This window comes from Calypte anna, chromosome 1 (genome assembly GCF_003957555.1).
Source record: "Calypte anna isolate BGI_N300 chromosome 1, bCalAnn1_v1.p, whole genome shotgun sequence".
Lineage (NCBI taxonomy): Eukaryota > Metazoa > Chordata > Aves > Apodiformes > Trochilidae > Calypte > Calypte anna.
Window position 1 is genome coordinate 105,653,058 of NC_044244.1, and position 23,818 is coordinate 105,676,875.

General features: G+C 38.8%; 1 protein-coding gene across 4 annotated transcripts in view; it reads right to left on the bottom strand.

The window, feature by feature from the left end:
- The window catches only part of SCAF4 (SR-related CTD associated factor 4), a 44,448-nt gene extending 21,485 nt beyond the window's left edge, over window positions 1-22,963 (bottom strand). Inside the window, exons 1-12 of one of the 4 annotated variants that reach the window (XM_030452277.1) lie at window positions 22,663-22,963; window positions 12,140-12,223; window positions 11,487-11,531; window positions 10,458-10,619; window positions 8,059-8,194; window positions 5,205-5,344; window positions 4,484-4,660; window positions 4,035-4,135; window positions 3,448-3,495; window positions 2,186-2,294; window positions 1,664-1,831; window positions 772-857 (exon numbers count right to left, since the gene is read on the bottom strand). In XM_030452277.1, the coding sequence (XP_030308137.1) occupies window positions 772-857; window positions 1,664-1,831; window positions 2,186-2,294; window positions 3,448-3,495; window positions 4,035-4,135; window positions 4,484-4,660; window positions 5,205-5,344; window positions 8,059-8,194; window positions 10,458-10,619; window positions 11,487-11,531; window positions 12,140-12,223; window positions 22,663-22,692 (1,286 nt within the window). In that variant the 5' untranslated portion in view covers window positions 22,693-22,963. The remainder of the gene's footprint in view (window positions 1-771; window positions 858-1,663; window positions 1,832-2,185; window positions 2,295-3,447; window positions 3,496-4,034; window positions 4,136-4,483; window positions 4,661-5,204; window positions 5,345-8,058; window positions 8,195-10,457; window positions 10,620-11,486; window positions 11,532-12,139; window positions 12,224-22,662) is intronic. The other 3 variants (XM_030452285.1, XM_030452292.1, XM_030452301.1) reach the window with 3 other exon arrangements.
- Between the last annotated feature and the right edge of the window lie 855 nt (window positions 22,964-23,818).

Consider the following 23,818-nt stretch of genomic DNA (forward strand, 5'->3'; position numbering starts at 1 on the left):
TTGAAGTTACTCTCTTCCAAATAAGACAGAACTGTACAGGTAGTCAATTTTCTTCAGAAGGTAGATGACTTGCAGAGGTTCCCAAGTCCTGTAAGTCACTAAACTAATCTGCTTCTCATTGCTACAGCACTGAAGCACATACAACATTTAGCTGCATTTTAATACAACTCCCCTTAGAGGTAAGACATTGAAAGCGGTTTTTTTTTTAATCTCTTACAGAAGGGGAATTCAACTAAAGCCCATGACAATTTTGATTTTACCAATAAATTTCACTAGTGTTTTCCATACGGAGAAAAATTCACAGACAGTACTTTCCTGCAATTAATCCTTAAATGAAACGGAAATGGATTCTTCAGATTAATCTATCTTTGGCATTTGGTCACAGAATGCAACCTGTACAGCAGCGATGGGTTGCAAGAAACCACCTCAAAGGCATTAGGCTGACCAGGACACCCAAGAAGCCAATTCAAAATACGGGTGATAACAGTATGTCCTAAGGCACTGAAAAAGATCTCCCACAATATTTCATGGAATCTGCTCACCTCTCAGCTATTTACTGTCATCTCAGTTAGAAGCTACCATCCCCATTGTAGAACTGGCAGCACAAAACGAGATTCTCTGAACTCGAGATAATCAGCGTAACTCTCCTCAGTATATTAGTTGTACATTAGTACAATTCAAGTCTTCAGACATACCACACAAATTCCTTGTGTTAAAATCCGTTACTTGATTTAACATATATCCTCACTGTCTGAACTTCCACTAGTTTACCTTGATGCAGACCTAGATCTCGACTTTCTGTTGTCAGAAACATGTCGTTTTCCCTCTTGAACAGGCGGCTGTTCCACTTCCATATCCTAAAATGTTAAATTTATCAGTGTTATAGGTGAGTCGCACAAGCATTTGATTTCATTTTATGCCTAGACTAGATTATTTAACAACACTAAAATGATACTGAATGTTCTCATATATGAAATTAAAATGTAATGTGACTCTCCTCAGAAGCTTCAACACTACTTTGTAGTTACTAATACGGAGACAGTCCAGTACTAAATTAACACAACCACAGCAAAATCATAGCAAAAATAATTTACACTAAATTCTCATTTTCAATTTGCATGTTATTGTTTTTCCACAGTTCAGTCAAATTCTGTAATGCACGTATCTCCACAGAACGTGACTATATTCCTTAAAGTCAGTCAGTGGACTTATATCCGTGATCAAAATCACAGGCAAAATAAGATCTTCTAGTAAGCCTTTCACCAAGACATTACAGGAAACTACTATAAGTCACACATATATATAAGTACATTACAGTACAATCAATTTGAAAAAGGAAGAAGTACGTAGTCAACGTAACACATAAAACACAAGAACCTGCTTAAAAAAGCCCCTCTAAGTTCAACACAGCTCTTCCTTCCTACCCCAAAAACTACAGCTTCCCACTCCAGATGATACTATGTTCCTGCCTAAAATTTCAATAGTCTTCATGATGAGACCCTGAAAGGGAACATCCAAACAAGCAATCTCTCAGAATGCTCTTGATCCCACAGACTTCAAAACTAACAACCCATCATGAAAACTTCCTGTCTTGAAATGATACACATCCAAGAAGGACAGGTATCAGACCACTTACATTAGGTTTATTGCAAGGAGTCCTCACCTGCTGATGTGGTTTTTGCATGTGTGATTCACTTTGTACTGGAAAAGGCGACTGAAAAGTTTGCTGCACAGGTGCTGTTGGTGGAATCACTGGCTGAGCCATGGGTGGGAACTGTGGGGTAGGCAGGAGACCAAAACTTGACATTTGCCCATTAGGAGGAAGAGGAACCTTGGGAGCAGAAAAAATACAAAAACTTCCATTTAGGAAAAAAATTAGTAAATTACTTTATCTTTCCCAATTCACTAAAGTAAAATTCTATCTTTGCTCCAAAGTCACAATAAAAGACCAGAAGCCCAAGAAAGATGAAGTAGGCCAAGCATTCAATTGCATAAAATAAAAATCTTGTTCTTCAAAGATTTACTAGGACAGAGAACAAAAATATGTTTCTTGAGAAATTTAGAGGACTAAGCAATAGTCACTCTCCACTATTAGGAACACCACATCTTTACTTCTCTTACAAAGAAAACAAAAAACCCTTAAACTGTAACACAATAGAGGAACAAGGGAAAGCGCTGAAGTTACCTGGTGACGCATTGGATCCTGTGGCATTCCCATCATTCGCTGTTGGAAAGGATCCATATTTGGGAGTTGAGGAAACACTTGCTGCTGTATACCTTCTCCTGGAAATGCACTAAAACCAGTAATAGTTTGGAGAGACATGTCAGTAGATACACAGATTAGGTGTCTTAATTTTAAATAAATCAATATACATTTACACTTTTTTGCTTCTAAAAATTTAGACAAAAAATTATTTTTATTATGATCTCATTTCTCCCTAAAAAAGTGGAAACAAAAAAGGCAAAAGAATGGTTTCCTTTTCTTTTCTCCATTGTGAGCATAATCCTTTAAAATTTAAATAAATGCTACATAAAAGTTTAAGCCACTATTCCCCCTGTACTTGTAAGATCTTGCTAAAGATCTCAGTTTAGGACAATTTTTCTTTAAGGCTGTCTGCCTTAGACTAACTTTTTTCCTTTCCAGTTCCTCTTTTGGACAAAAGAAATAAGCCTTTTCTTCAAGGAAAATAAACTGGCCATACTTTTTGCTGAAAAAAAAAAACCCAACATTTCAGTTTGGGAGGAATTTAGAGCAGAAGAGAAAGGGATATGTATATCACACAAGGAGTAACGTCATTCACTTCCTGATTCATCACACAGAATGGACAGTGCTCAGGGAACTGATGAGGCCTGTGCAGTTAATGGGATCTGTTTACAGTTTGTGGAGGGAGTTTGTGTAAGAAACTAAACAGGAAGATAAAAAAATTTCATGGTGATGTGAAATGGAATTTGGTTGTATTTTAAGACACAAGTGCCATACAATTCTTGGATAATTCTGGACAGATAAGTTTTTCTTACAAAGTATTGGTAATTTTGTGTGCCCAAAATGAGACTACTGGGATCCAAGTCTTCAGAGACATCTAATGAAACTAGAAGGTAATAAGGATGGAAGCTTTGAAGCATTACAAACAGAACTAAACAGGATAAAAAAGTCTACTCTAATGATGTCTAGTGGGCATATACAAGCAGTGATTGTACTTGATGCACCTCATCCTTCTGTACTCCAGATTTCCACCTGTATTATACGAACATATACTACCAATTTACTTAAAAGGTATTTTAATTAACTAATACTGGTGGATTATTGTATTCAAGGTCATAAACACACCAAGAAAGCTTATGACAAAGTTAGTGATTCTGGTTTTGAGAGAAGGGTTTGGAAGGCATATACAGAAAATAAGACATGGGGCCACATACTGAAGCAGGGAAAAAAAAATAGTGACTAACCCAGGTATTGAGCACCATCCAGCCTGTGCACTGAATGAGAGAGAGGTCCTGTGGAAAAAACTAGTATGTGATCATGTAATTTAAGACTTGATCATAATGCATATCAAAAGGGCAACAGGGGTCTGAGTTAGTTTGTGTGGGCATTTAATGTTTGAGAACAAAGCTGCAAAGCCAATTTTAATTTTTTTAATAGTCAAAACTACCAGAATGTTGGAAACAGCACAAAGCAAACCAGCTGATGACTAACAACACCCTAACACACTCAGCTGTGCAACAAAACCATGGAACTCACCCTGAAACCAAAACTGAGTTTTTCTCCACAGAACACATTCCTCAATCAACATGCCAAATACAACCCAGCTCACCAAAGACAAGAAAAAAAAAACAACCAAAAAACAAACAAGCAAACAAAAAAAACCCAACCAAAACCCAACAAACAAACCGAACTTGAACCCAAATCACCAGATATTGTTTGCAATGTTTTAACTTTGGACTGTAACAGTTAAGCACTGAAGTAACTTAAAACTTTATTTAGCTTTCTGAACTAGAACACAGATTTGTTAATTTTATTATGATATAAAACTTACAAAGCTGGCTGAGAAACTGAAGGAGAGGGAGCTGAATCTTCTTTCTTTGAATCTTCCACTGCTTCTGGTTCATCATCATAATCAAACCGATCTAGCAGCTTCTGAAAGAAATTACATTGAGCCAACTATTTTTTCAGTATCTTACACAACTGGGAGCCAAATATCCCCATTATTGAAGCCTTACTACATATCTAACAGCTCTGCAATTAAAGACAGGATTAGAATCAGGAAAAAACAACCAACCAACAACAAAAAAACCTGACAAACAGAATCAGAAATTACCCAAACCCAGTTTTATTCAGCAACAGCTATAAAACCAGTAATGCAATCTTCAAATGGAAAGAAACAAAATTTGTACCACTTTTCCTCTAACAAAGGATAGGCATTGAGGCAGCCATCAACCAGTCTTCTGCTGAACTGAGGAACATAAAGAACAAATGAAGACTTACTTTGTCAAATGATGTTTTTTGCTCAGGGGCTGGGAAAGCAGCTTTTTGTTCTGTTGGTTGTGCTGCTGTAGTTTTCAACTGAGCAGTAATAGCTTGAACCTGAGCCATCACAGTGTTATCTATGACTGGTGACTGGGGTTTTTGAGGCTGTTGAAAAGTCTGAAGAATCTGCTGAAGCTACAAGAACATGTATGGTATTAAGTAGATATTCGTATATAAACACATATTATTTAAAGAGTTATAAGATACAAATGTCACATCAAACCAGACTACAGCATAGGATAAACATGACCAACGACCCAAATCAACTATGGAGAACTTTCGGCAAGGCCAAAGTCACTCTCTCAATACTTCAAGTGGCAAAATTCAGCAGATCCCAAAATTTCAGTATTCAGGCCTTTCAACACTTGCAAACGTTTAAGTGGACTGAACAATAAAAGTCAACATCTTGATATATTCTGTCTCTTCTTGAAATTTTGTAACTGCATCAATTCAGAACTAATCCTTTAGGAATATATAGCCAAATTTCTCAAAAACCACCATTACTGAGTAGAAGCATCACAGATCAAATACTGATGATTGCTTTTACATGTTTTCCACTGAAGACTCCACAGATGCTTTTTGTTTGGCTTCAAATCAAAGCTACTACACTTCCTCCATTGCTTCCCCTCATGTAACATGAAAACTGAAGTCAGAAGGGAACCAAATATAAAATGGTTACCTGTTGTCCTTGCGTTGTCTGGAACAACTGGGCTACAGCTGCAAAGGCATCAGAACTGGGCAACTGTGGCACAGTGGGTACTGAGTTAGCAGTAACTTGAACAGGTTCTGAAGCAACTTTTGCTGGAGGGGGTGGTGAGCCTGCGAGTTTCATAGGAATTGAAAAAGCACTACGTTACTCCAAAACATTCACCTTACTCTTCAGTACTTGCATATACCTCATCAAAACAGCTGTCTATCTATGATACTCTATTTAACTGAAAAAGTTCTAATTCAATTATCCCAACTGCATATTTGTTTTGCCTTTAACTGCTTGCTCCATTCACTGCTGTACAATTTTAGAAAATTAAAAACTATTACTCAACTAGTGTTACACAATGTTTATCAACACGCTTAAGGAGCTCCAGAGGGCTGAGCATGTCTCCTGTGAAGACAGGCTGAGAGAGCTGGGGTTCTTCAACCTTGAGACAAGGCTCCAGGGAGACCTTACAGCATCCTTCCAGTACCTGATGGGACTACAGGAAAACTGGGGAGGAACTTTTGCTAAGGGCATATAGTGACAGGAGGAAGAATGGTTTCAGATCAAAAGAGGGTAGATTTAGATTAGGCATTGGAAAGAAATTCTTCTCTGTGAGGGTGGTCAGACCCTGGCACAGGTTGCCCAGAGGAGCTGTCGCTGCCCCCTCCCTGGCAGTGCTCAAGGCCAGGCTGGATGAGGGCTCTGAGCAACCTGGTCTGCTGGGAGATGTCCTTGCCCATGGCAGTGCAGGATGGAACTTTAAAGACCCTTTCAACCTAAACCATCCTGTGACTCTGTGATTCTAAAATATTAGTTCTGTTTGCAAAGTACCAGACTCATTGTTTTGGATGGGTATTTCAAATTTGTCATGGTTCATTTTAAGAGCACCTGTGTTCTCTTACCATTTTTTGTTTTCTAGCAGAAACTGAACTTTTGCTGAAGTGTCTGATGATAATAAAAGGGTTTTTAATTATTTCAAAAGAACTTCTTCCTTTGATTAGGTTTGTTTGCATGGCACTTTTATATAGGCACAAGCCAAACCTCCATCTGATAGATAAATCTTCCTACCAAAAAAATCAGTTTTTACTAATTCTTCCAGGAAAAAAGCTCCTGTTTCCACTAACCTTTATTAAATCTGAGATCACATTTTAAGTCATGTTACGACAAGTTTTGGCGACTTGTGCAGCTTTCCCATTCTCTTTTCTTTATAAAGCATTTTTTAAGAAGCATTTTGTCAGTACAAAGTAAATGAGCTGAAGTACCATCAACTCGTAGGAGTTGATGCTGTGAGCAAGTAACTTTTCTATAGCAAATACATTTAATGGACTACTATAAAACTGTATGACAGACAGTTAAGAAAATGCCACAGATAGAAATATTTTTTTTTGTTTGAGACACTAAACAAACACTATACAAACTTCTTCAAAGCCATTCATCTGCTGTTTGAGTAATGGCAGTGTTGACATGCGGCAAGCAGAGACAAACATGTTGAATAGTATTTTCCCATAAGTCAGATGCTACATAAAAATACGGCAAAAAGATACCTGATTGTTTTTTAATACAAATTAACTCCCAAATTACTTCCTGTATATATTCAGGAGGATATTTACTTGCCCAAGGGAGAAAATTTGCATTACTCTCTCTCTCTCCCTCCTTTTTTGGCTAAGCAGACTTTATAGCATTATAAGGTTCAACTTCACATAGTGCATTAACACATTTTTTATTATTATTATTGATTAGCATGTATATTTTGGGGCAAAACTTATCCCCTCTGGTGCACTTGAATAACTTCACTGAAAACAGTCATTCTATACACAAGAATCTATGCAGAAGGCACCAAACCATTTAGTTCCTAGTGATGAGACAAAGGTGGAAAAATATGGCCACTCACTTGTCACACCAGAATGAAATCATATAGCCACCAGTCTGCACCCAAGTTCAGACACTAAGACATTCCCTCCCCCTGCCATGTTTATAAAACATGTTAATAGTATACACTTTCATAAATACTCCTAAATACCACTGGAATGCTTTCACTTATGCTACTGTGCATCATTATTTTTTTGTCTGTCATGACACCTTGTTCACTGCACTACATTTTACTCCAGTCCTGCTCACACACACACAAGTGCAATAAATAAACAAATAACCAAATAACCAAAGCTAAGTCTGAAACACAGAGTGCAAACTCAAGATGAATGCCCTCCAGAGAAGTAGAGAACTGTGGTATGCACATTCTTGCCCGCAATTCAGTAACCTCATCTTTTTATGTGGCATAAAACAGATCAGTGAAAATACTGTGGGCAGACTGTCATTACTTTTCTCTTTAGGTCAGTGGTATTCAACCAGAAGTCTGTGTAAAAGCCTACTGCCAGGCATAAATTTGCTGTTGCTTTCAGACAGTAAGTTAATTTAAAGAAAGATGAAGCTCTTGGAAATGTAAAATCATGATTTAGTTATCTGTATTCTAACAAAAAATTACATCAAAATTTAAAAATTCAGAAACAACAGGAAAATATTTCAGACAAAAAAAAAAGATTTTTATAAGAGGGGACACTGAAGTACTCTGTAAATGAAGTGTGCATATATATACGTACATATGCATGAACACTGTTAATTTCAGATATTTTCCAAATAAGTGTTCACATTCTGACAATTTCTGAAGTACAGTATCAGCATTTACTTAAAATTAGTCCAGCTGTTCCACATAATTGTGACAAGAAAGTTAAGTTTATTAATATGTTACTGTTGAAATGAATAGGAGAAGCTTTACTCTGAAAGCAAACAAGTTATTTATTATTCAGCCTTTTAGAAGAAGTTATACTGTCATTCATACCTTCATTATTAGTAGCATTTTCTGTCATTGGTGCAGTGGCACTAGTTCCTGCTGCCATATCCAGAAGAGGTTGAATTATTTCAATTTTAAATACTCCATTTTTCTGCCAAAGGTTCAGGACACGGACTATTTTGCTCTGTTAAAACACAAGCAAGCATCAATGCTAAATATAGCTTTCCTAAATTCACAAATTCCAAATTTATCTTCCATACATTAAGAAGCATTTGAACAGCACAGGACTCCAACAGCATCAGCATTTAACAACCCTTGCATTGCCACACAAGCCAGCAAGACCTTTTATATGGCAAAGATAAAAACTGTCAACTTGTTTTACTATCCACTTTAACAAAAACCAACTTGTTTCATTTTACTAAAATTGTTCTGGCCAGTCACAAAATCCAGTTTTGATATACCATGGAAGGCAGTTACATCAGCCCCACCATTTTTTCACAGATGGTCATAAAGGGGTGAAACAAACAATGCAAAAAGAGAGAAAATGAAGATGAGCTGGAAAGCCCTAATGAAGAGAAGTGCAATTAGATCATAAAATGCTAGAAAGAAAGCTTTAATGTTCAGAAGATGGTTTGCTTGAATTTTTTTCTACTAATCCAACCAATTCCATGTTAGCACTAGGAAACTCACTTCTATCATTATTAAAAAGATCAGGAAGGCAACTGGAAAACATTCTGATACTGCAAAAAGCTTAAATTAGAACCTCTGCTTGTCAGCTATTATTTCAAGCTCACTTATTTTTTTAACATTAAGTACAGTGAAGCTTTGAAGGAACAAGCTGGAAATCAATTTTTTCCGTCTTTAACCCAGTATTAAACGATAATATCTAAACAGTTACGCTCCTTCATTTGGGATGTACAAGCAGGTAATAGTCAGAATATATGCTTTATTGACATACTTTTCTTATTTGTATCTGAAATATGACTTACAGATTTAAGTGCTTTTTACTTCTACTGTAGCTGCTAAGAATGAATCTATTCTGTTCCTTCTTGTATCAACAATAAAATTCCTTACTGTGACTCCATTATATAGAACCAGTCATGCAAACCCACATATGCTTTTATGAGCTACATGATGAAAGAATTTCATAAAATGTTTTCTACAATAAGATCAGTTAGAGAAAAAATTGAAATGGCTATGACAAAATAAGATTTTTGGTCTGAAAAACAGTTAACTTTAAAACAGCTGCATATTTTTCGTTTTCAGTATTCTTTCCCTTCAGAAGATTTGAAAATAATATGAAGGCCATAAAAATGAATAAATCAAATGCTCTTGTTTTCAGTCACATATTAATCTTACAAAAAGGATGTTAAAAAAAAAAAAAAAAGATAGTATCACCCTCTTTAGACATCAACCACAGGCACTATGTATCTGCAGGTCAGTTTTTTTGTTTGGGAACTGGAAATTCATGAGAGCAAGCATGTTTCCAAGTAGCAGTATTATTCTCCTAGTGGAAAGCATTTTAATTACTTTAGCAGTGAGACATCAGGTAGTTCCAGAAAGGAGATGGCTAATCTAATTCATTTAGATGAACAAAAATGGCAACCACAAAGACAGAAGGAAGAAAGAACTGCTTTGTTTCACCCAGATATTAACCTAGAAGCTCCAGAACGTCAGATTCAAGGCCTAAAGGTCTAAATATTCCACATTCAAAAACTAGAGCCTCAAAGCTTTCCAAAAGCTTAGTTAGAAAGTTTGAAGAAAAGTCAGTTAGAAAAAGTGCATTTTGTTCTTGAAGGACTACAATTAAGAAAAAGACTCAGATTTTCTGGAAACTAACTGGCAGCTCATAAAACACAGTCTTCTCAAACTGTTCTGACACAGGGGATAAAAGCCATCTTCTGTTGGTAGCAACATGGACCACAATGAGTTCAGGATACCTTTGAGCCTCTGTTCTATTAGCATAACAGTAAAACTAAGAAAACCAGGGCCTTAGGTCTTGACAACAGAAAGCAGCAATTAAATTCTCAAGTATGGGATTTGTAAAGCATGAAGAAATTAACAGTGATTTTCTGAGAAAATGTTTGGGAGCATAACCTTTACTGCTTACAACACTGGAGCTTTTTTTTGTGGGAAGCACCACCTTTCATAGTAAGCTTTCCTGAAGGGGTCTCAAGAGTAAAAAATCTGGCACAGTCACACACAGTGCTGAAGTGTTCATATAGGCAAAACAGAACAGATGAAGTTAGGTAAAATAAAACATTTTCATTAGAACTTCCATTTAACTATCACCTTAGATAATCTTTCTCAGCATGTTTTCCTATTCCATGTAACAACATTCACTACCATCAAGAAAGAGATGCATGGAATCAGCTTTCACATAACTGGAAACACCAAGGCAGCACTGCTACCAATTCACAAGATCACTCTGGAAATTACAGATGTACCTTGTCTTCAGATGGACAGAGATACAAATACTGGAATGTGGCAGTAATATTTTTTGAGAATCTTGGCCCAAAAACATCTTTGTCTGTTCCAAACTGGTGACGAGACTGACGAACAATAGAGTCAATAACGTACAATCCAGGGACTTTATATTCTGGTTTGCACTGAAAAAACAAAAATAATAATTAATTATGCAGTGATACTAACAAAGTAACAAGCATTCACATCATATCCTTAACACAAAATCTGTATTTAGTATAACTGGGTAGAAAAAAAAAGTTAATTTTATGTAGAACTCTTAGTGCTTTACTTTTGTTTATAGAAATGGAAAAGAAAGGAGAAAAACACTGCTTTCATATTTGGGACAGATAAAACATACCTGGATAGCTTGAGGCAGCCTTAATCTTCTCTATTACTGTTTCTAAACTACCTTTAGCTTGACAACATACAATCACAACAACAGGTGATTGCAGCAGTAACCATCACAACACATCACAACTCTGCTATCAAGCCACCTCACACTCAATACGCTGAACTACTTCTACCAACCCTATTTTCCAGCATTTAATGTGAAGTTATTCTCTTTGAATGAAAAAGAGTATGTTTTCTGTTCCCTCAGAGGAGCTTACTTTAGGCAGCACAATGGTTTGGTTTTAGAGAGCATTACATCCTAGCTGGTTCTGTACGCCTATGCAAGCATGAAAAATGTATTTTCTGAAAATATGTTATCTCAGACAGCAAAAATTAGTTTGAAGTTCAGTACCTCCAGTTTACTCCCTAGCTGCTGGATGGAGAAGGAAGGACAGAATTTTACGTTTTTGTCTACCCTGCTTAGTGTACTACAGAAAACTAAAGGAGATTATATACACAAAGAGATACCAAATGTAGGAAATGCTAACAAAACATCATTTCCTCCCACAGTCTCTGAATAACAGAAGCCTTTCTGCTTATTTACTAGCCTTATTAATTATATCTAGTAATGGATGCAGATGGTATCATCTTTAGCAGTAGATTTTTAATTTTTTTTTTACCTTTTTGATAAACTTCTCTACAATCTGGACAACATGCTTGTAGAGCTGGAAAATAAAGACATTAATTAATCATCTACTCAACAGTGGCTCAATTAGTATTTCAACTCTTTGTGCTTACCAGCATTTAGGAAAGATTACAAATAAAATATTGTAGTCGCATTCTAAAAATATGTATTTTATTAAACTAAGTTAGTCAAGCAGAGAGAAAGAGACTTCACTAGGGAACAGACATAAATAAGATATGCTTTCTTTCCAAAGTATGCCAGTATACACATAGAACATACACAACTTCTAAAGCATTATTGATAGCTTTCTGGATTTACTTTCAAAGCAAGCTCACTGTGTTTTAATATGCTTCCATGCACCTGCATCCTGCAATATTTAAAAAATTTTTATACAGAAAATCCCAGCACCCTAGTGGGTGTAGCATTAAAAAGCAATGATTCAAAAATAATCAAGATGGCATTATGCTACTTGTCTAAAACCAAGAGATGACATATTCACCGCCCACTTTTTTCTAGATAACAATATTAACACTAGGCTAGTACAAAACATCCATGTAGCCAAGACTGGGACATTCAGAGATGTATTAGAAATGGAATTATAAAACACTGCTACTGTTCCAGTTTTGTGTTTGCTTTCTTGTATTTTACCTTAATAGCTTTAATGGCAGCTTTTGTGATGAGAATCATCTTTGCTCGGGAAATAGGAGGTTTCATCTCCATCAATGAAAATAGCTAAACAGAGAAAACAAACATTAAAAATGTATTCTGAAGTTTAAGCAGTTAACCAAAGACAACATTTCAGAAAACTGATTGACTACTGACATTCCAAAGTACCACCACAATGCTGGCCAGTCATTGTAACAGAGACTAACAGGCAAATCTTTCCAGGCAATGTTCAAAACTGTCTTCCATGTGAACTAACCCATATCCACTGATCTACCAGATTTTTGCTGCCAAAGTTCCATTTGTCTTAGAATTAGTATCTGCTAACTTAAAGTACAAGCACTGCTAACCTACAGCATGTGAACTTGCTGCTTCAAAAGAGCAATATAAACCAGAAATAACTGCAGCTTAATGTAGTCTGAATATATGCTTACTAAACAGAAATATTAGGATGGCCCTACAGATAGCTATATATTATCCTATAATCCTAAAATAATAGGCATAGAAGTATAATAACTTTCATCCATCAAGGTGATCAAATCAATACTAGGCTTTCAAATTATCCCTCTATATACAGGTATTGCAAATGCCTTTAATGAGAGATGTTTACCATTTTGTTTGCTTTCACCATACCATATTACTATTATTAACTGCAACTGTTTCGCAGAATCCTCTGCACTATTATCCATACTAATGTAGCCCAGTAGAAAAGTTACTTCCTCAAGGACAAAGCTTTCAGAAGCTGCGACACATTTATATAAGACAATTTCAGGCATTCTGTGAACCCAACTTAGCAAGTAATTCTGATCTGACTTCAAAAAACATAGTCCAGGCATATTACTTCAAAGGGGTTTAATCATATCAGAAGTTAAACAGTGCTATTCTGTTAAGACCATTAAACACAGAAAGGGATTCTTGCAGTGCTAGATTTAACTTAATTTTTTTTCTTAAGTTTGGATTCTGAAAGCATATTCTATATTCAAATCCTGTACGATACAGGTAAGAAGTTCAGCTTTTCAAATCTCAAAGTGTAACTCTAAACAAAAAAATCATATGAATTTAATTTTCAAAAAGGCATTGCCATGACTTGCATCTCATGTGTGAGGACATTTATTATACAACACTTTCAAGATGTCCTGAACCTGATCATTCAGAAAAGACACCACTCTGCTGTCCAGTATTGACCACTGTAGAGGTTTAAGGCTGGGCCAGCAACTTAACCAATGACTGATGTTCTCTATTCTCCCTTCCCAGAAAGGGAAAGGAGAAAGAATAATAAGGGAGAGAAACTTAAGAGTTGGAAACTACACTACACTGTGCTTTAATGAAACAGTAACAATGAAAAACAATGAAATATATAGACATATACAAAATCACTATCACGCTTTCCCCAGTAACAGTCCCATCACCACCAAGACAGGCAGGCCCTGGGAAAGTCCCAGACTGGACTCCTGAGTTGACCCAGGAACAGACTGGAACACACAGGTAAGAATCAAGGGCAGAAAAAGCCAGGAATCCTCACAGGATGTGGGCCCACAGATGGAGAGACCTTCACCCTCATGATCCCTCAGATACAGAGTACAACACCCATAAAATGGAATACTTAATTTGGTCAATTTTGGGCCACCTGTCTGGTCTGCTCTTCCCCACAGGAGGGTCACAGGTGTGACCCCTTTACCTCCCTTTCATTTCCAGATCACAAGTAGTTTAGCAGAACCCAGGCTTGCTTCTGCATACCATTCCCTCCAGCAGTAACTATAAACATCAACATTCATCCTGCAAGCAGTGACTGTAAAAGAGCTAATTTCAGAAAGTGCAGTTACTTAAAAGAAACCTAACTGAAAAGTAAAATTACAAAAAATAAAATTTTTTCTGTCCTGGCAACCAGGACAACCATAACTCTAAAAACACACTTCAGAGACCAAGAGAAACAAACTTGCACACCGAATGGTCAGAGCTGATGAAACATCCATGAAGGGCTGACAACAGAAAGCTGAGGGAAGAGGAATACGTTTTCCTCAGGTCCTCAGCACTACCTGAGCAGTATGACATTCTTTGTACTTAGCCTCCTGTAGAGAATTTGAAAAGAAGAGAGAAATGATGAATTTGGGGAAATTTGCTTTTAAATAAGTCAGGCACTCAATAAGCATGCACGTGCACACACCAGAAAACACCAAAATCCAGTGCATATTTCACCAGTCTCTAGACCACTCTGCCTAGTCTGGATTTACAATGAATTCTAAATACACCATAAGCTGCTGTTGTAATTTCACATCATAAAACAATCAGCTGCAAAAACCACACCATATGCTACACTAGGTTTTTACAGCATACTGTGCATGCTTCTGTTATACTTGTCATTGGACCTGGAAGCACACTTTGGCTTGTTAAGACTTTTCTCCAACTTCCTTCCCATCTTTCAAGCAGAAGGAGAAGCCAGGACATCCCGGTACTAATTTTTAATTCCTCCTTCTACATCATGGTTAGGTGCTCTGCTTCACTAAATAATATTTTCTACTCTTCCCATAAATCTAATTTGCTATTTCAGCTATGGCTTACTAAAAGTAGAAGAATTAAACTGTCATGATACGTATGATGCAAAAAAAAAAACCAAACAAAACAAAACTATGAAGATCTTCAACATTTCCTATTCACACAATCATGTTTACATTTAAATATTCTCCAGAAATTATAGAATAGTTTTACATTACATAATTCAACTTTGCTCTTCACAATAAAGAAAAAAAGAGAGTCCTTGCACACTAGCCAAAAATGTAATCAACTGTTTGCCACAAAGCATGAGAGAATAGAAGTATCTTCATTTGATATGTAATGGAGAGTAAGATGTCATTTTATAATTTCTTTTTTTTCTATAAATTTGAAATTGCAAGATAACTCTGAATTACCACGCTACACAGATTTCCCCAGTGTCTGGGGGAAAATAACAATGCAGAAGAAAAAAAATAGCCAAATATTTAAAGGCAGGTAAAGCGATAACTTTTCAGCAATACAGAATGATAGTCTTACACCAGTCAAATACAAAAGGAGTAGACACAAAGGTTGTTACTTTCTAAATTTGATTCCTATTCCAGGATATGAAAGCAGAAAAACTGTCCTTAGAGACAGAAGGAGACAGATACCTTTTCCAACACCAAAACCAAGTCAAGATCATGACTTTTCATTACTAATCTCCATAAAAAGCAAGTTCTACTGCCAGAATTTTTTATTTTTTAAAGCCATTCTAGCTGTAAGACATACTTCAGCTAACACCCCTGCTTGTAAGAAATCACAGTATGGATAACTAAAAATTGTCAGATAAAAGACAGGAGAGATGTCTGTAAGTTGACTTGTTTTGTAAAAAAAAATTTTTTTTAATTTTATTTCTCTAGAATAAGTGCAAAGAGTCTTGATTATTAAAGTCACTGCTATTACTAAAACCCCGTAAAATTTAAGAGGTAATGATACATAAATAAATAATTCCCAAAATCCAATACCCACCATCAGAAAGTTTAAAAATTACATGAAAGAGAAAAAAACCCCAACATTAAGACAGGGACCAAGAAGCAACTGGCCTTCCAAATAAGTACCCAGTCCCATATAAAAAGAACAAAGATGACAGTGTGAAAGCAGCACTTCAGTGTTCATACTAGAGGAATGCAGTCAGAGACAACCAGAAAACTGGGAGAGCTCATAGCAGGGGAGAGGATGACAATAAAAAAGTGGCAGCAAAAAAATAAGTGTTTTAAAAAGGTATTTCAAGAATCATGTTGCAACTAGGGAGGGAAAAAACAAAAATAATCCATGGAGAAAAACCGACAGAGGGCAGGAAAACGGGAAACTGGCTAAATCCACTGAAATAGCCAGAAAGGATGCAACAAAGAATATGGTTGCTTGGATAAGTCATTAAATAAAGAACACAAGAGGCTGCAACTAAAGCTAATACGGCAGGAATAAACAAGAGCTTTAGAAGAACAGGACTGAGCAGAGCACTGGAAATTACAGTTACACTCTGGGCCACAGCAACAAAAACACAGTAAAAGCAAACAGGTTAGCACAGATATTTTCAGCTCTGAATGATCAACTGCTGGAACATGCAAATTGAGATGCAAATTTTTAAATATATAAATACATATGCATACACACATATACACACGTGTATACGCATATATAAATATGTGTGCATAGATATGTATTGTTCCTTCTCTTCACACATACCTCCATCACTCTTCCTCAGTATATGGAAGCTTTGTTGCCTTTTTAGTATTTTGGTTTTCTAAAATCTTACAAAAATTTATCTTAAAGCTCATTTTTATTTAGTTTTCAGTATCATAGCTATGTGTGCCAAAACCATGTTTTAAAGATGGGTAAATCTACAAGTTAACTACCTTACTAGCCCCTTGCAGATTTCACTGTTAGAGGGAAAACTTATCAGTAATATGCCCATGTACTTTAGACTTGGCATTTGTTCTTGGATCCTCTTGACTTGGATCTTCTTTCATACATATTTCCCAAACCAATAAATGAAGAAAAAAACACCTGCCTCACAACAGGAGCCTGTCCCTGCAGTTCTCTGACACCTAAAGCTTGACCTGCTAGAAAAGTGGATGTTCAGTGAAAGAAAACAGCTCTTAGTTGTTCCCTACCCCTTCTCCATAAGTTGATACCACTGGCTAAAGAAAAAAAGCATTGAGCTCTGCTTCTATTTCTACTGCCCACTGCTCCAAGTACCCAGGGAATCCCACTCATTAGGATGGGGTGGTATCATGTTGCGAGAAGCAGGGGAGATAAATGAAGTGAAACTTAATTTTTACAAAAGTAATTAATCCAACAACTATTCAAGCTACCTTTATTCAGTTTCTATAAATTCAACAGTTTAAGAATGGTCTCCTGCTGTCTGCATTGATTTTTTCATACGCAAGGAAGAACTAATGCAGAAAAAAAAATCCAAACAAAAAAACAACCCACAACAAAACCAACAGAGTAGAAAGGCTTAGCCACAATATTTTATCAAAATCATTAAGGCAAAGGTCGTAAGAAAAACTTTACTATTTCATAAAATGGTTTGGGTTGGAAAGAACCTAAAGGCCATCTATCTCCAACCCCCCTGCATAGTCAGGGACACCTTCCACTAGACCAAGTTGCCCAAAGCCCCATGAAGCCTGGCCTTGAACACTGTCAGGGACGAGGCACCTGCAACCTTCCTGGGCAACCTGTGCCAGTGTCTCACCACCATTTCAGTCTCACTTGTTGGAAGTAGCATGAAAAAACAAGACTTTTGTGTTACACATGCTCTAGTACGGGAAACAATTTCAATTTAAGAATTCCAAAACATTTCTAGAATGCCCTTCCCTCTATCCGAAAAATCCACAGAGAAGCAACAGCACAGATAGAAGCATGAGCTACTCAAAGAAACAGTGTTGGTTAGTCACATATATTTTCCTTCCCCTGTGAAACTCATTGCTTCCTTCACTCTTCAGGTCCCTAATCTTCCTCAAGCCACTAAGGAAAGAAGAAAGATAATGATGTGTTAGCTAAATTTGTGTAGCTAAACTGTGTCTCAGAGGATCAATGTAAGTTTTAGATTCTTCACCATCAACTGTGAAGAATTCCAAGTATTAGGTACTGCTGAAGGTAGCAGATCACCATAAAATTCATGGCTGTCAGGCTACATTCCTCAGAAACTAAAGTAAGATTTTAATTTGACCAGATATGAACCCCAGGCAAGGAAGCTAAATAGTACTTAATCAGCTACACTATTTCTAGTGGCCTAAAAAAGACCATTCACAAATTCTGAATCCCTGGGGAGAAATCTCTTTACAAAAGACACTCATATGAAAATGACACCATAAAAGTACACAGAGCAGAATTTTGGGTTTTACACAATTGTTTTTTGAAAATTATCTGCCACTTCAGATCAGTGCTGTGTTAAGTAAGTAAAGCATGTCCCCTAAAAAGCTGTTCATCTCATTTATTTTCTTACCAAGAATCTCTAGTAGAATGCCACAGTTCTCAAAACTCCTGGAAACAGTTCAGTCCAGAAGCAACAGACACAGCTCTTTCAGGATCACAGAAATTATGGCCCCTCAGTTACTGTGATAGTCATAAAAACAACAAAGCAACTTCCATGCCAAGAGCTGTACAATACTTCTGCAGTAATTTCACTCTGGGTCTGACAGCCTGAAAAAGGGACTAAATTCAGCCAAACTCTAGTAGCACTCTCCTATCTTTCTTTCCTTGTACCCCATCCAAATAGCATTTGAACTGCTGCTTAAGCACACTCTCAGGACACGTGGAAAGCAGCAGTGATGCAAAAATACAATTTATTGCACCTACTGGAATATGGGTGTAATTTTAGGCAGCTACAACATGCAGCAGCTCTTACTGTTTTATGAAAAAGACAAAGGGTGCCAAAATGCACAAAAGACCACTGAATTCAGTAGCTGTGTCCTTGCTGCTTTGCTGTACAACAAAAGATAATCTAACTAGGGTTCATGAATCTCAGTAGCTGCTGAAGAACCACTGTGAAGGATATCCTGCTAACCTCTATTTATAGGACCTGGGGAAGGGAAGAACAGGGAGCAACAGATTGTTATAGAACATGCAAAATGAAGTCTTACCATCAGCACAAGGTAGCTGTACTAGATAAAAAATACAACTGTCCAGGTTACTGGATGTGAATAAATTGTGAAAAAGAAAACCAGTTCTAATTTTAAAAAAGTCCACAAAATATCCATCCTGCTTACGATCCAGGCACGCTTAAGTGGAATATAAACTGCTTCAGTGGTATAGATTAACTATTATCAACCTGAGAAGCACAATTATGTGAATATCCTGCATTACTCAATGCAAACATAACATTACAAAACAGCAAATTCGACTTTATTCTACTTCTAGCAGCAAGACTGTGAAGAAATCTCATATAACCAGTAAATTATCCCACAAATTTTTCAGATTAAAGGAAAGACATAGTCTCTAAATTAAAACATAACGAGGATTAAAACCTTTTTAAACCATGGCAGATGTGTGGATCAGTGTTTTGCATTTCTTTAGAAAAATATTAATTTGTTTTCTTAAAAATGTAAAAAAAATTTGAACTGCTATCAAGCTACCTTCTTATTTACTAAGACCCTACTATTAATTTAACACACCATATACACCTAACCAGATATGAATTCTAACTTATTCTTCCAGGATACAATTGGAATTAATTTCCTCAGGGAAAATAAACTATTACTACATAACTGTCAAACCCCTCCTATACAGTCAGTGCTACCTGCTTAGGGTACAGCTGAATAAAAATAAAGCAGCAAATGAGTTTGGTCGATACAAAAACCGTGCTAGCTCCCACAGAAAAAATACTTTCAAGAGGCACATTCAGTGGTAAATTTACATTCAAAATATAAGCACAAAGAAAAGGACTAAAGGAATGGGGGGCAACACAATCAAACGTGATCAAACTATACAACCCGTGTAAGTTACCACCCATTGCAAGAGCCAGACTATTTGACTCAAAGTGTGCTTGCCACAATTGTTAAGTGCAACATGCTAGCTCAAACCTCTACACTTAAGTTTCACCTCAGAGTTCAGATAGACAGTTAAGATCACATATTTATCACTATTAGCTGACAAAATCTTGCTACTTCACTGCAGCATAATCATATATATCATCAGAAGCCTATGACCCAAGTGGCAGAAACTGAACTTCCAAGTACAACTGGAACCTGAGTCAGCCAAACCTATTAAAGATTTCTACCAGACTGGGTGAACAGCTTCAACCAAATCAAAATGGTTCAAATTGCATAAATTAAAGTGGTTTTCTCTTCCTCCCTCAGCTCTTTTGTCAGAGAAGAGGATACCAACATAATAGCTTAGAGGATGTCTAATTCACAGCCATGATTTGAACTTTGACTCCCACTATTCAAGAAATCACTGGAATCATCAAACCCACCCCCAAAAAATCCCAAAGGATGGTATCACCTGGAGCAGTTATGTGATACCTCCTCCTTCATGCAGACTGGCAAAGAGCTGATGGCTGCCACCTCCAGAGGAAAGAGCAAAGCCAGAAGCACATCATCTCTAATGCACACTGGAAATCCAGCACAAAACTGGACAATTCTCTATCAACAGCGGTGTTGTGCAGCCATCACCCAGAAAGTTCAGGAACTCTTGACCTACAGGGTATTCTGCAGACACCCCAATTTTCACTGTTGAAGGTATTCCACTCTCCATAAAACAATTATTCAGTGAACAGCAACTGGTATCTCTGTAGTGCTCACATCTCTGCATTGTTAAGACAGTCTTAAAGGCAATCACAAGTTCACACACACTCACTAGCCTGCACTGTTCTCACCATTCTGTGAATAACATTGGGACTTCTGAAGAAAAGCTCTTTTACTTTCTCTGCTTTCGCTGCAAAAGCACAGAAAGGGAACAGTATCTGTCTGTACATCTTCCTATCTTCAAAAAAGTTTGAGATAATTTATTCTAGTATGTACTGTTTTGCACGCTTCAAGGCAACACATACTTGTAAGCTAAGAGAACAGTTTAAGAACCGGACTTTATGTTCTTAGCAAATATCATAAACATGCCTCCCGAGAACAGGACAACAATTATACAAATCCTGAACTTATTAATCTGGTAACTTTACCCTGTAAGTAGTCCTGTGAAACCAGCCGTATGTACGAATGACTGAAGATTTTAAGTAGTGGTTTTCTTCCTCATAGGTGGAGTTCAAATGAAATCCAGTGTTTTAGTATTTTTCAGCAGCTAGACAGCATTTCACCCAGTATCTGACTTTATCAAACAAAAGCTTTATCCTCTTACTAAATCTTAGAGAAGAACATCTGAAATAAAATGCTCCTACTTCTAAAATGGGGATTAGTCACAGAATTCCAGAAACATTGCTTTCACTCTAAAATTACACATACTTCACCACCAGCAGAAGAGTGGTTTTTATTGTCTGAAAAACACTAAGCACTGCCTGTACAAGTTTTATCAGGTAGTAACATGTTGAAATTAATTAAGTCAATGCAATCAGCTACTACAACTTATGGTTTTATTTATGCAGGTAAGTATATTTTTGTTGTCTGTCTACACAACAACTGAAAATGCCACATGCATGTCTTTATTTTATTTGAGGTGGTCGTTTTGTACCATTCTATATCCCTGGTTCAAAACATGCAAATAAATAAAAACAAAACTGTTTATAAGAGGGATATGCTACTAATTTTTCCCTTTGTACTTCTAGAATTGTTTTTGAGGATGAGTAGATTTTCAGTTTGTATCTGCATGAGGAGCAGTTACAGGGAGTGAACTTTACACAGTTTGACTTCATCACATGAGAGTCGTCTGCCATTTTTCCTGTTTCTGTTCAGTAAACATTCACAGCTATCTAACCTTCAAAACGTATAAAACATCGTGGAATAGGTTCTAGCTCCACTTTTAACGGATTATCTGCACTGATAACGTGTGTGTTCTATAGTCCATACAGGTCCTGCAAACTTCCAATCAGCAAACTGAAGTGGGAGTGTCATCTATTACAAAAATCGGTTTAAGTCGTGTATAACTTGTATAAATGTTTCAGTGTTTTGCTATACATTACACAAAAAAACCCAAAACAAACAAACAAAAACAAACAAAAAAAAAAACCCAATCAAACACAACCATGGCCTATTTTATTTCCAATTCCGATTGGCTGATTAAGGAATGGATAAATAAATAAATAAACGTAAGAAGACAGGAATCTTCCGTGTAGCATGAAAGGAGGCCTAATTTCTAACCTAACACCCTAGCGCTGGGGTCGATCCCTAAGTGTCCCTCCCCCCCTCAAGCGTTGTTTCTATACGGAGATAAACCCCCTCGCGGTTTTCCCTCTCCCTGTTGAACACCCAGCCGATCCTACGTGCCGCCTCTTCACATGGCAGGTCTCTCGCCAAACCACTGCCAGGAAATAAAAAGTGCTTGCTTCGCGCCCCGAAACGCGGCTTCCCCCTCCCGAACAACACGCACGTAGTGGAAACGCCTTGTAACAGGGATCCCAACTCGGTCGGTAACAAAACTCGGAGGGGGGCGGGAAAAGGGAGCAAAGAAGGGAATCCGAAAATCCCCCCTCAGCACCTCCCCACCCCCGCCCGCTGCCCGTGCAGGAACTCGGGCTGCGCCGTCGTTTGGGTAACGCTCCAGGCCGTTGCAACGGCAGCGGCGGGACTGACCCCCTTCGCCTCCATTTTACTCAGGGGACCCGTTCTCCCCTCACCATAGCCCTCCCCACCCCGGAACCGCCGAGAGGCCCCGGGTCGAGCCAGGCCGTGTGCTCCCCAGGCCCTCGCCAGCACAAGGCCTCTGGCGGCGCCACACCGGGCCCGCGCGGCCCAGAGGCGGAAGCCGAACACGGGTTGGGGCGGAGAGGGGGGGAGGAAGAAGGGGGGAAGCGATGGCGGTCGCCGCGGTCCCCGACCCGACCCGGCGCGGCCCTCCCCGCTACCCACTCCCTTCCCCCCGGCTCCTACCTCCTGGTTGAAGGCGTTCACGGCCTCCATGTTGGCGGCGGCGGCGGCTGATGCGGGCGGGCGCCCGCTCGGGGGAGGGAAGGGGGAGGAGGGGCAGCTCGGTCCCGCTCAGGGGCTGCGCGCGGACATGGCCGTTTGGCGGCAGCGGGGGGGGCTCGGGCTCTTTTCCCCACCCCACCCCCCCCTCCCCTTCTTTCCCTCGCTTCGCCCGCTCCGGTGCAGCGTCTCGCTGGCAGGGCCCCGGCACAGACCGTCTCTCCCCGCGGGATGGCGGTGCCCACGCCGCGCACAGCACCCTGGGATCGCACAGGCCTCCCGGCCCCGCGCCACCCACAGGAGGGAGAAGGGGAGGGAAGGGAGGGGGAGGGGGGGTTGAAGGGGAAGGAGGGAGGGAGGGAGCGCGCGCGGAGCGGCCGGGGCACCACGTGACCAGGGGCGGGGGTTCCCTCCCCGTGCGCCGCCATGTTAGCGCCGGCCCCGCCCCTGGGGAGGGGAAATGGCGGGGGGGGAGGCGGGGGAGGAAAGGGAGGAAAGGGGAGCGGCTTCTTATTTTTGCTTTCGGCGGGGTTTTGCTGCTCTGTTTTTCTGTGGGGATGGGCAGAGCACCGGTGGCGTTGTTAGGGTAGGGCCCGGCTCGGTTCGTTGAGGGACGTGGTGGAGCGCGAGTCCAGGCCGAGGAGCTGCGAAGGGGCTGGGGTGGAAGCGGCGCCCGGTTCCGTGTGTACAGTTAAAAGGGGGTTTTGTGGGTTTTTTTTTTCGCTAGTGTCGCAGAGCACATGCTCCGAACCACGGGAAGAACCGGCGTTGCTCCGCTGCTTCGGATCGAGCGTGTGGCCGGTGCTGTCACAGTGGAAGAGACTGAGCTGTTCACTTAAATATTAAGCAGCAAAATTCAAAGGCTCGGAGTCAAGTGTGTTTTCAGCAGTAAAGAAGATCTGAGTGAATACATTCCTGCTCACAGTGGGAGCTGATCTTAATGGGAAAACTGCATGGGTGCTCGAAAATGGAGTTTCAAGGGCATGAGCAGGCTACAGATGTTAATTAATGTTTCTTAAGAACCCTGTCAAGTACTATAGTATTTTGTTGGTGTTAGTGTCTAATCAGTGATTTGAGGCTTGAGGAGTCCTGTGCAATGTAGTCAAAGTTTTAATGTTTG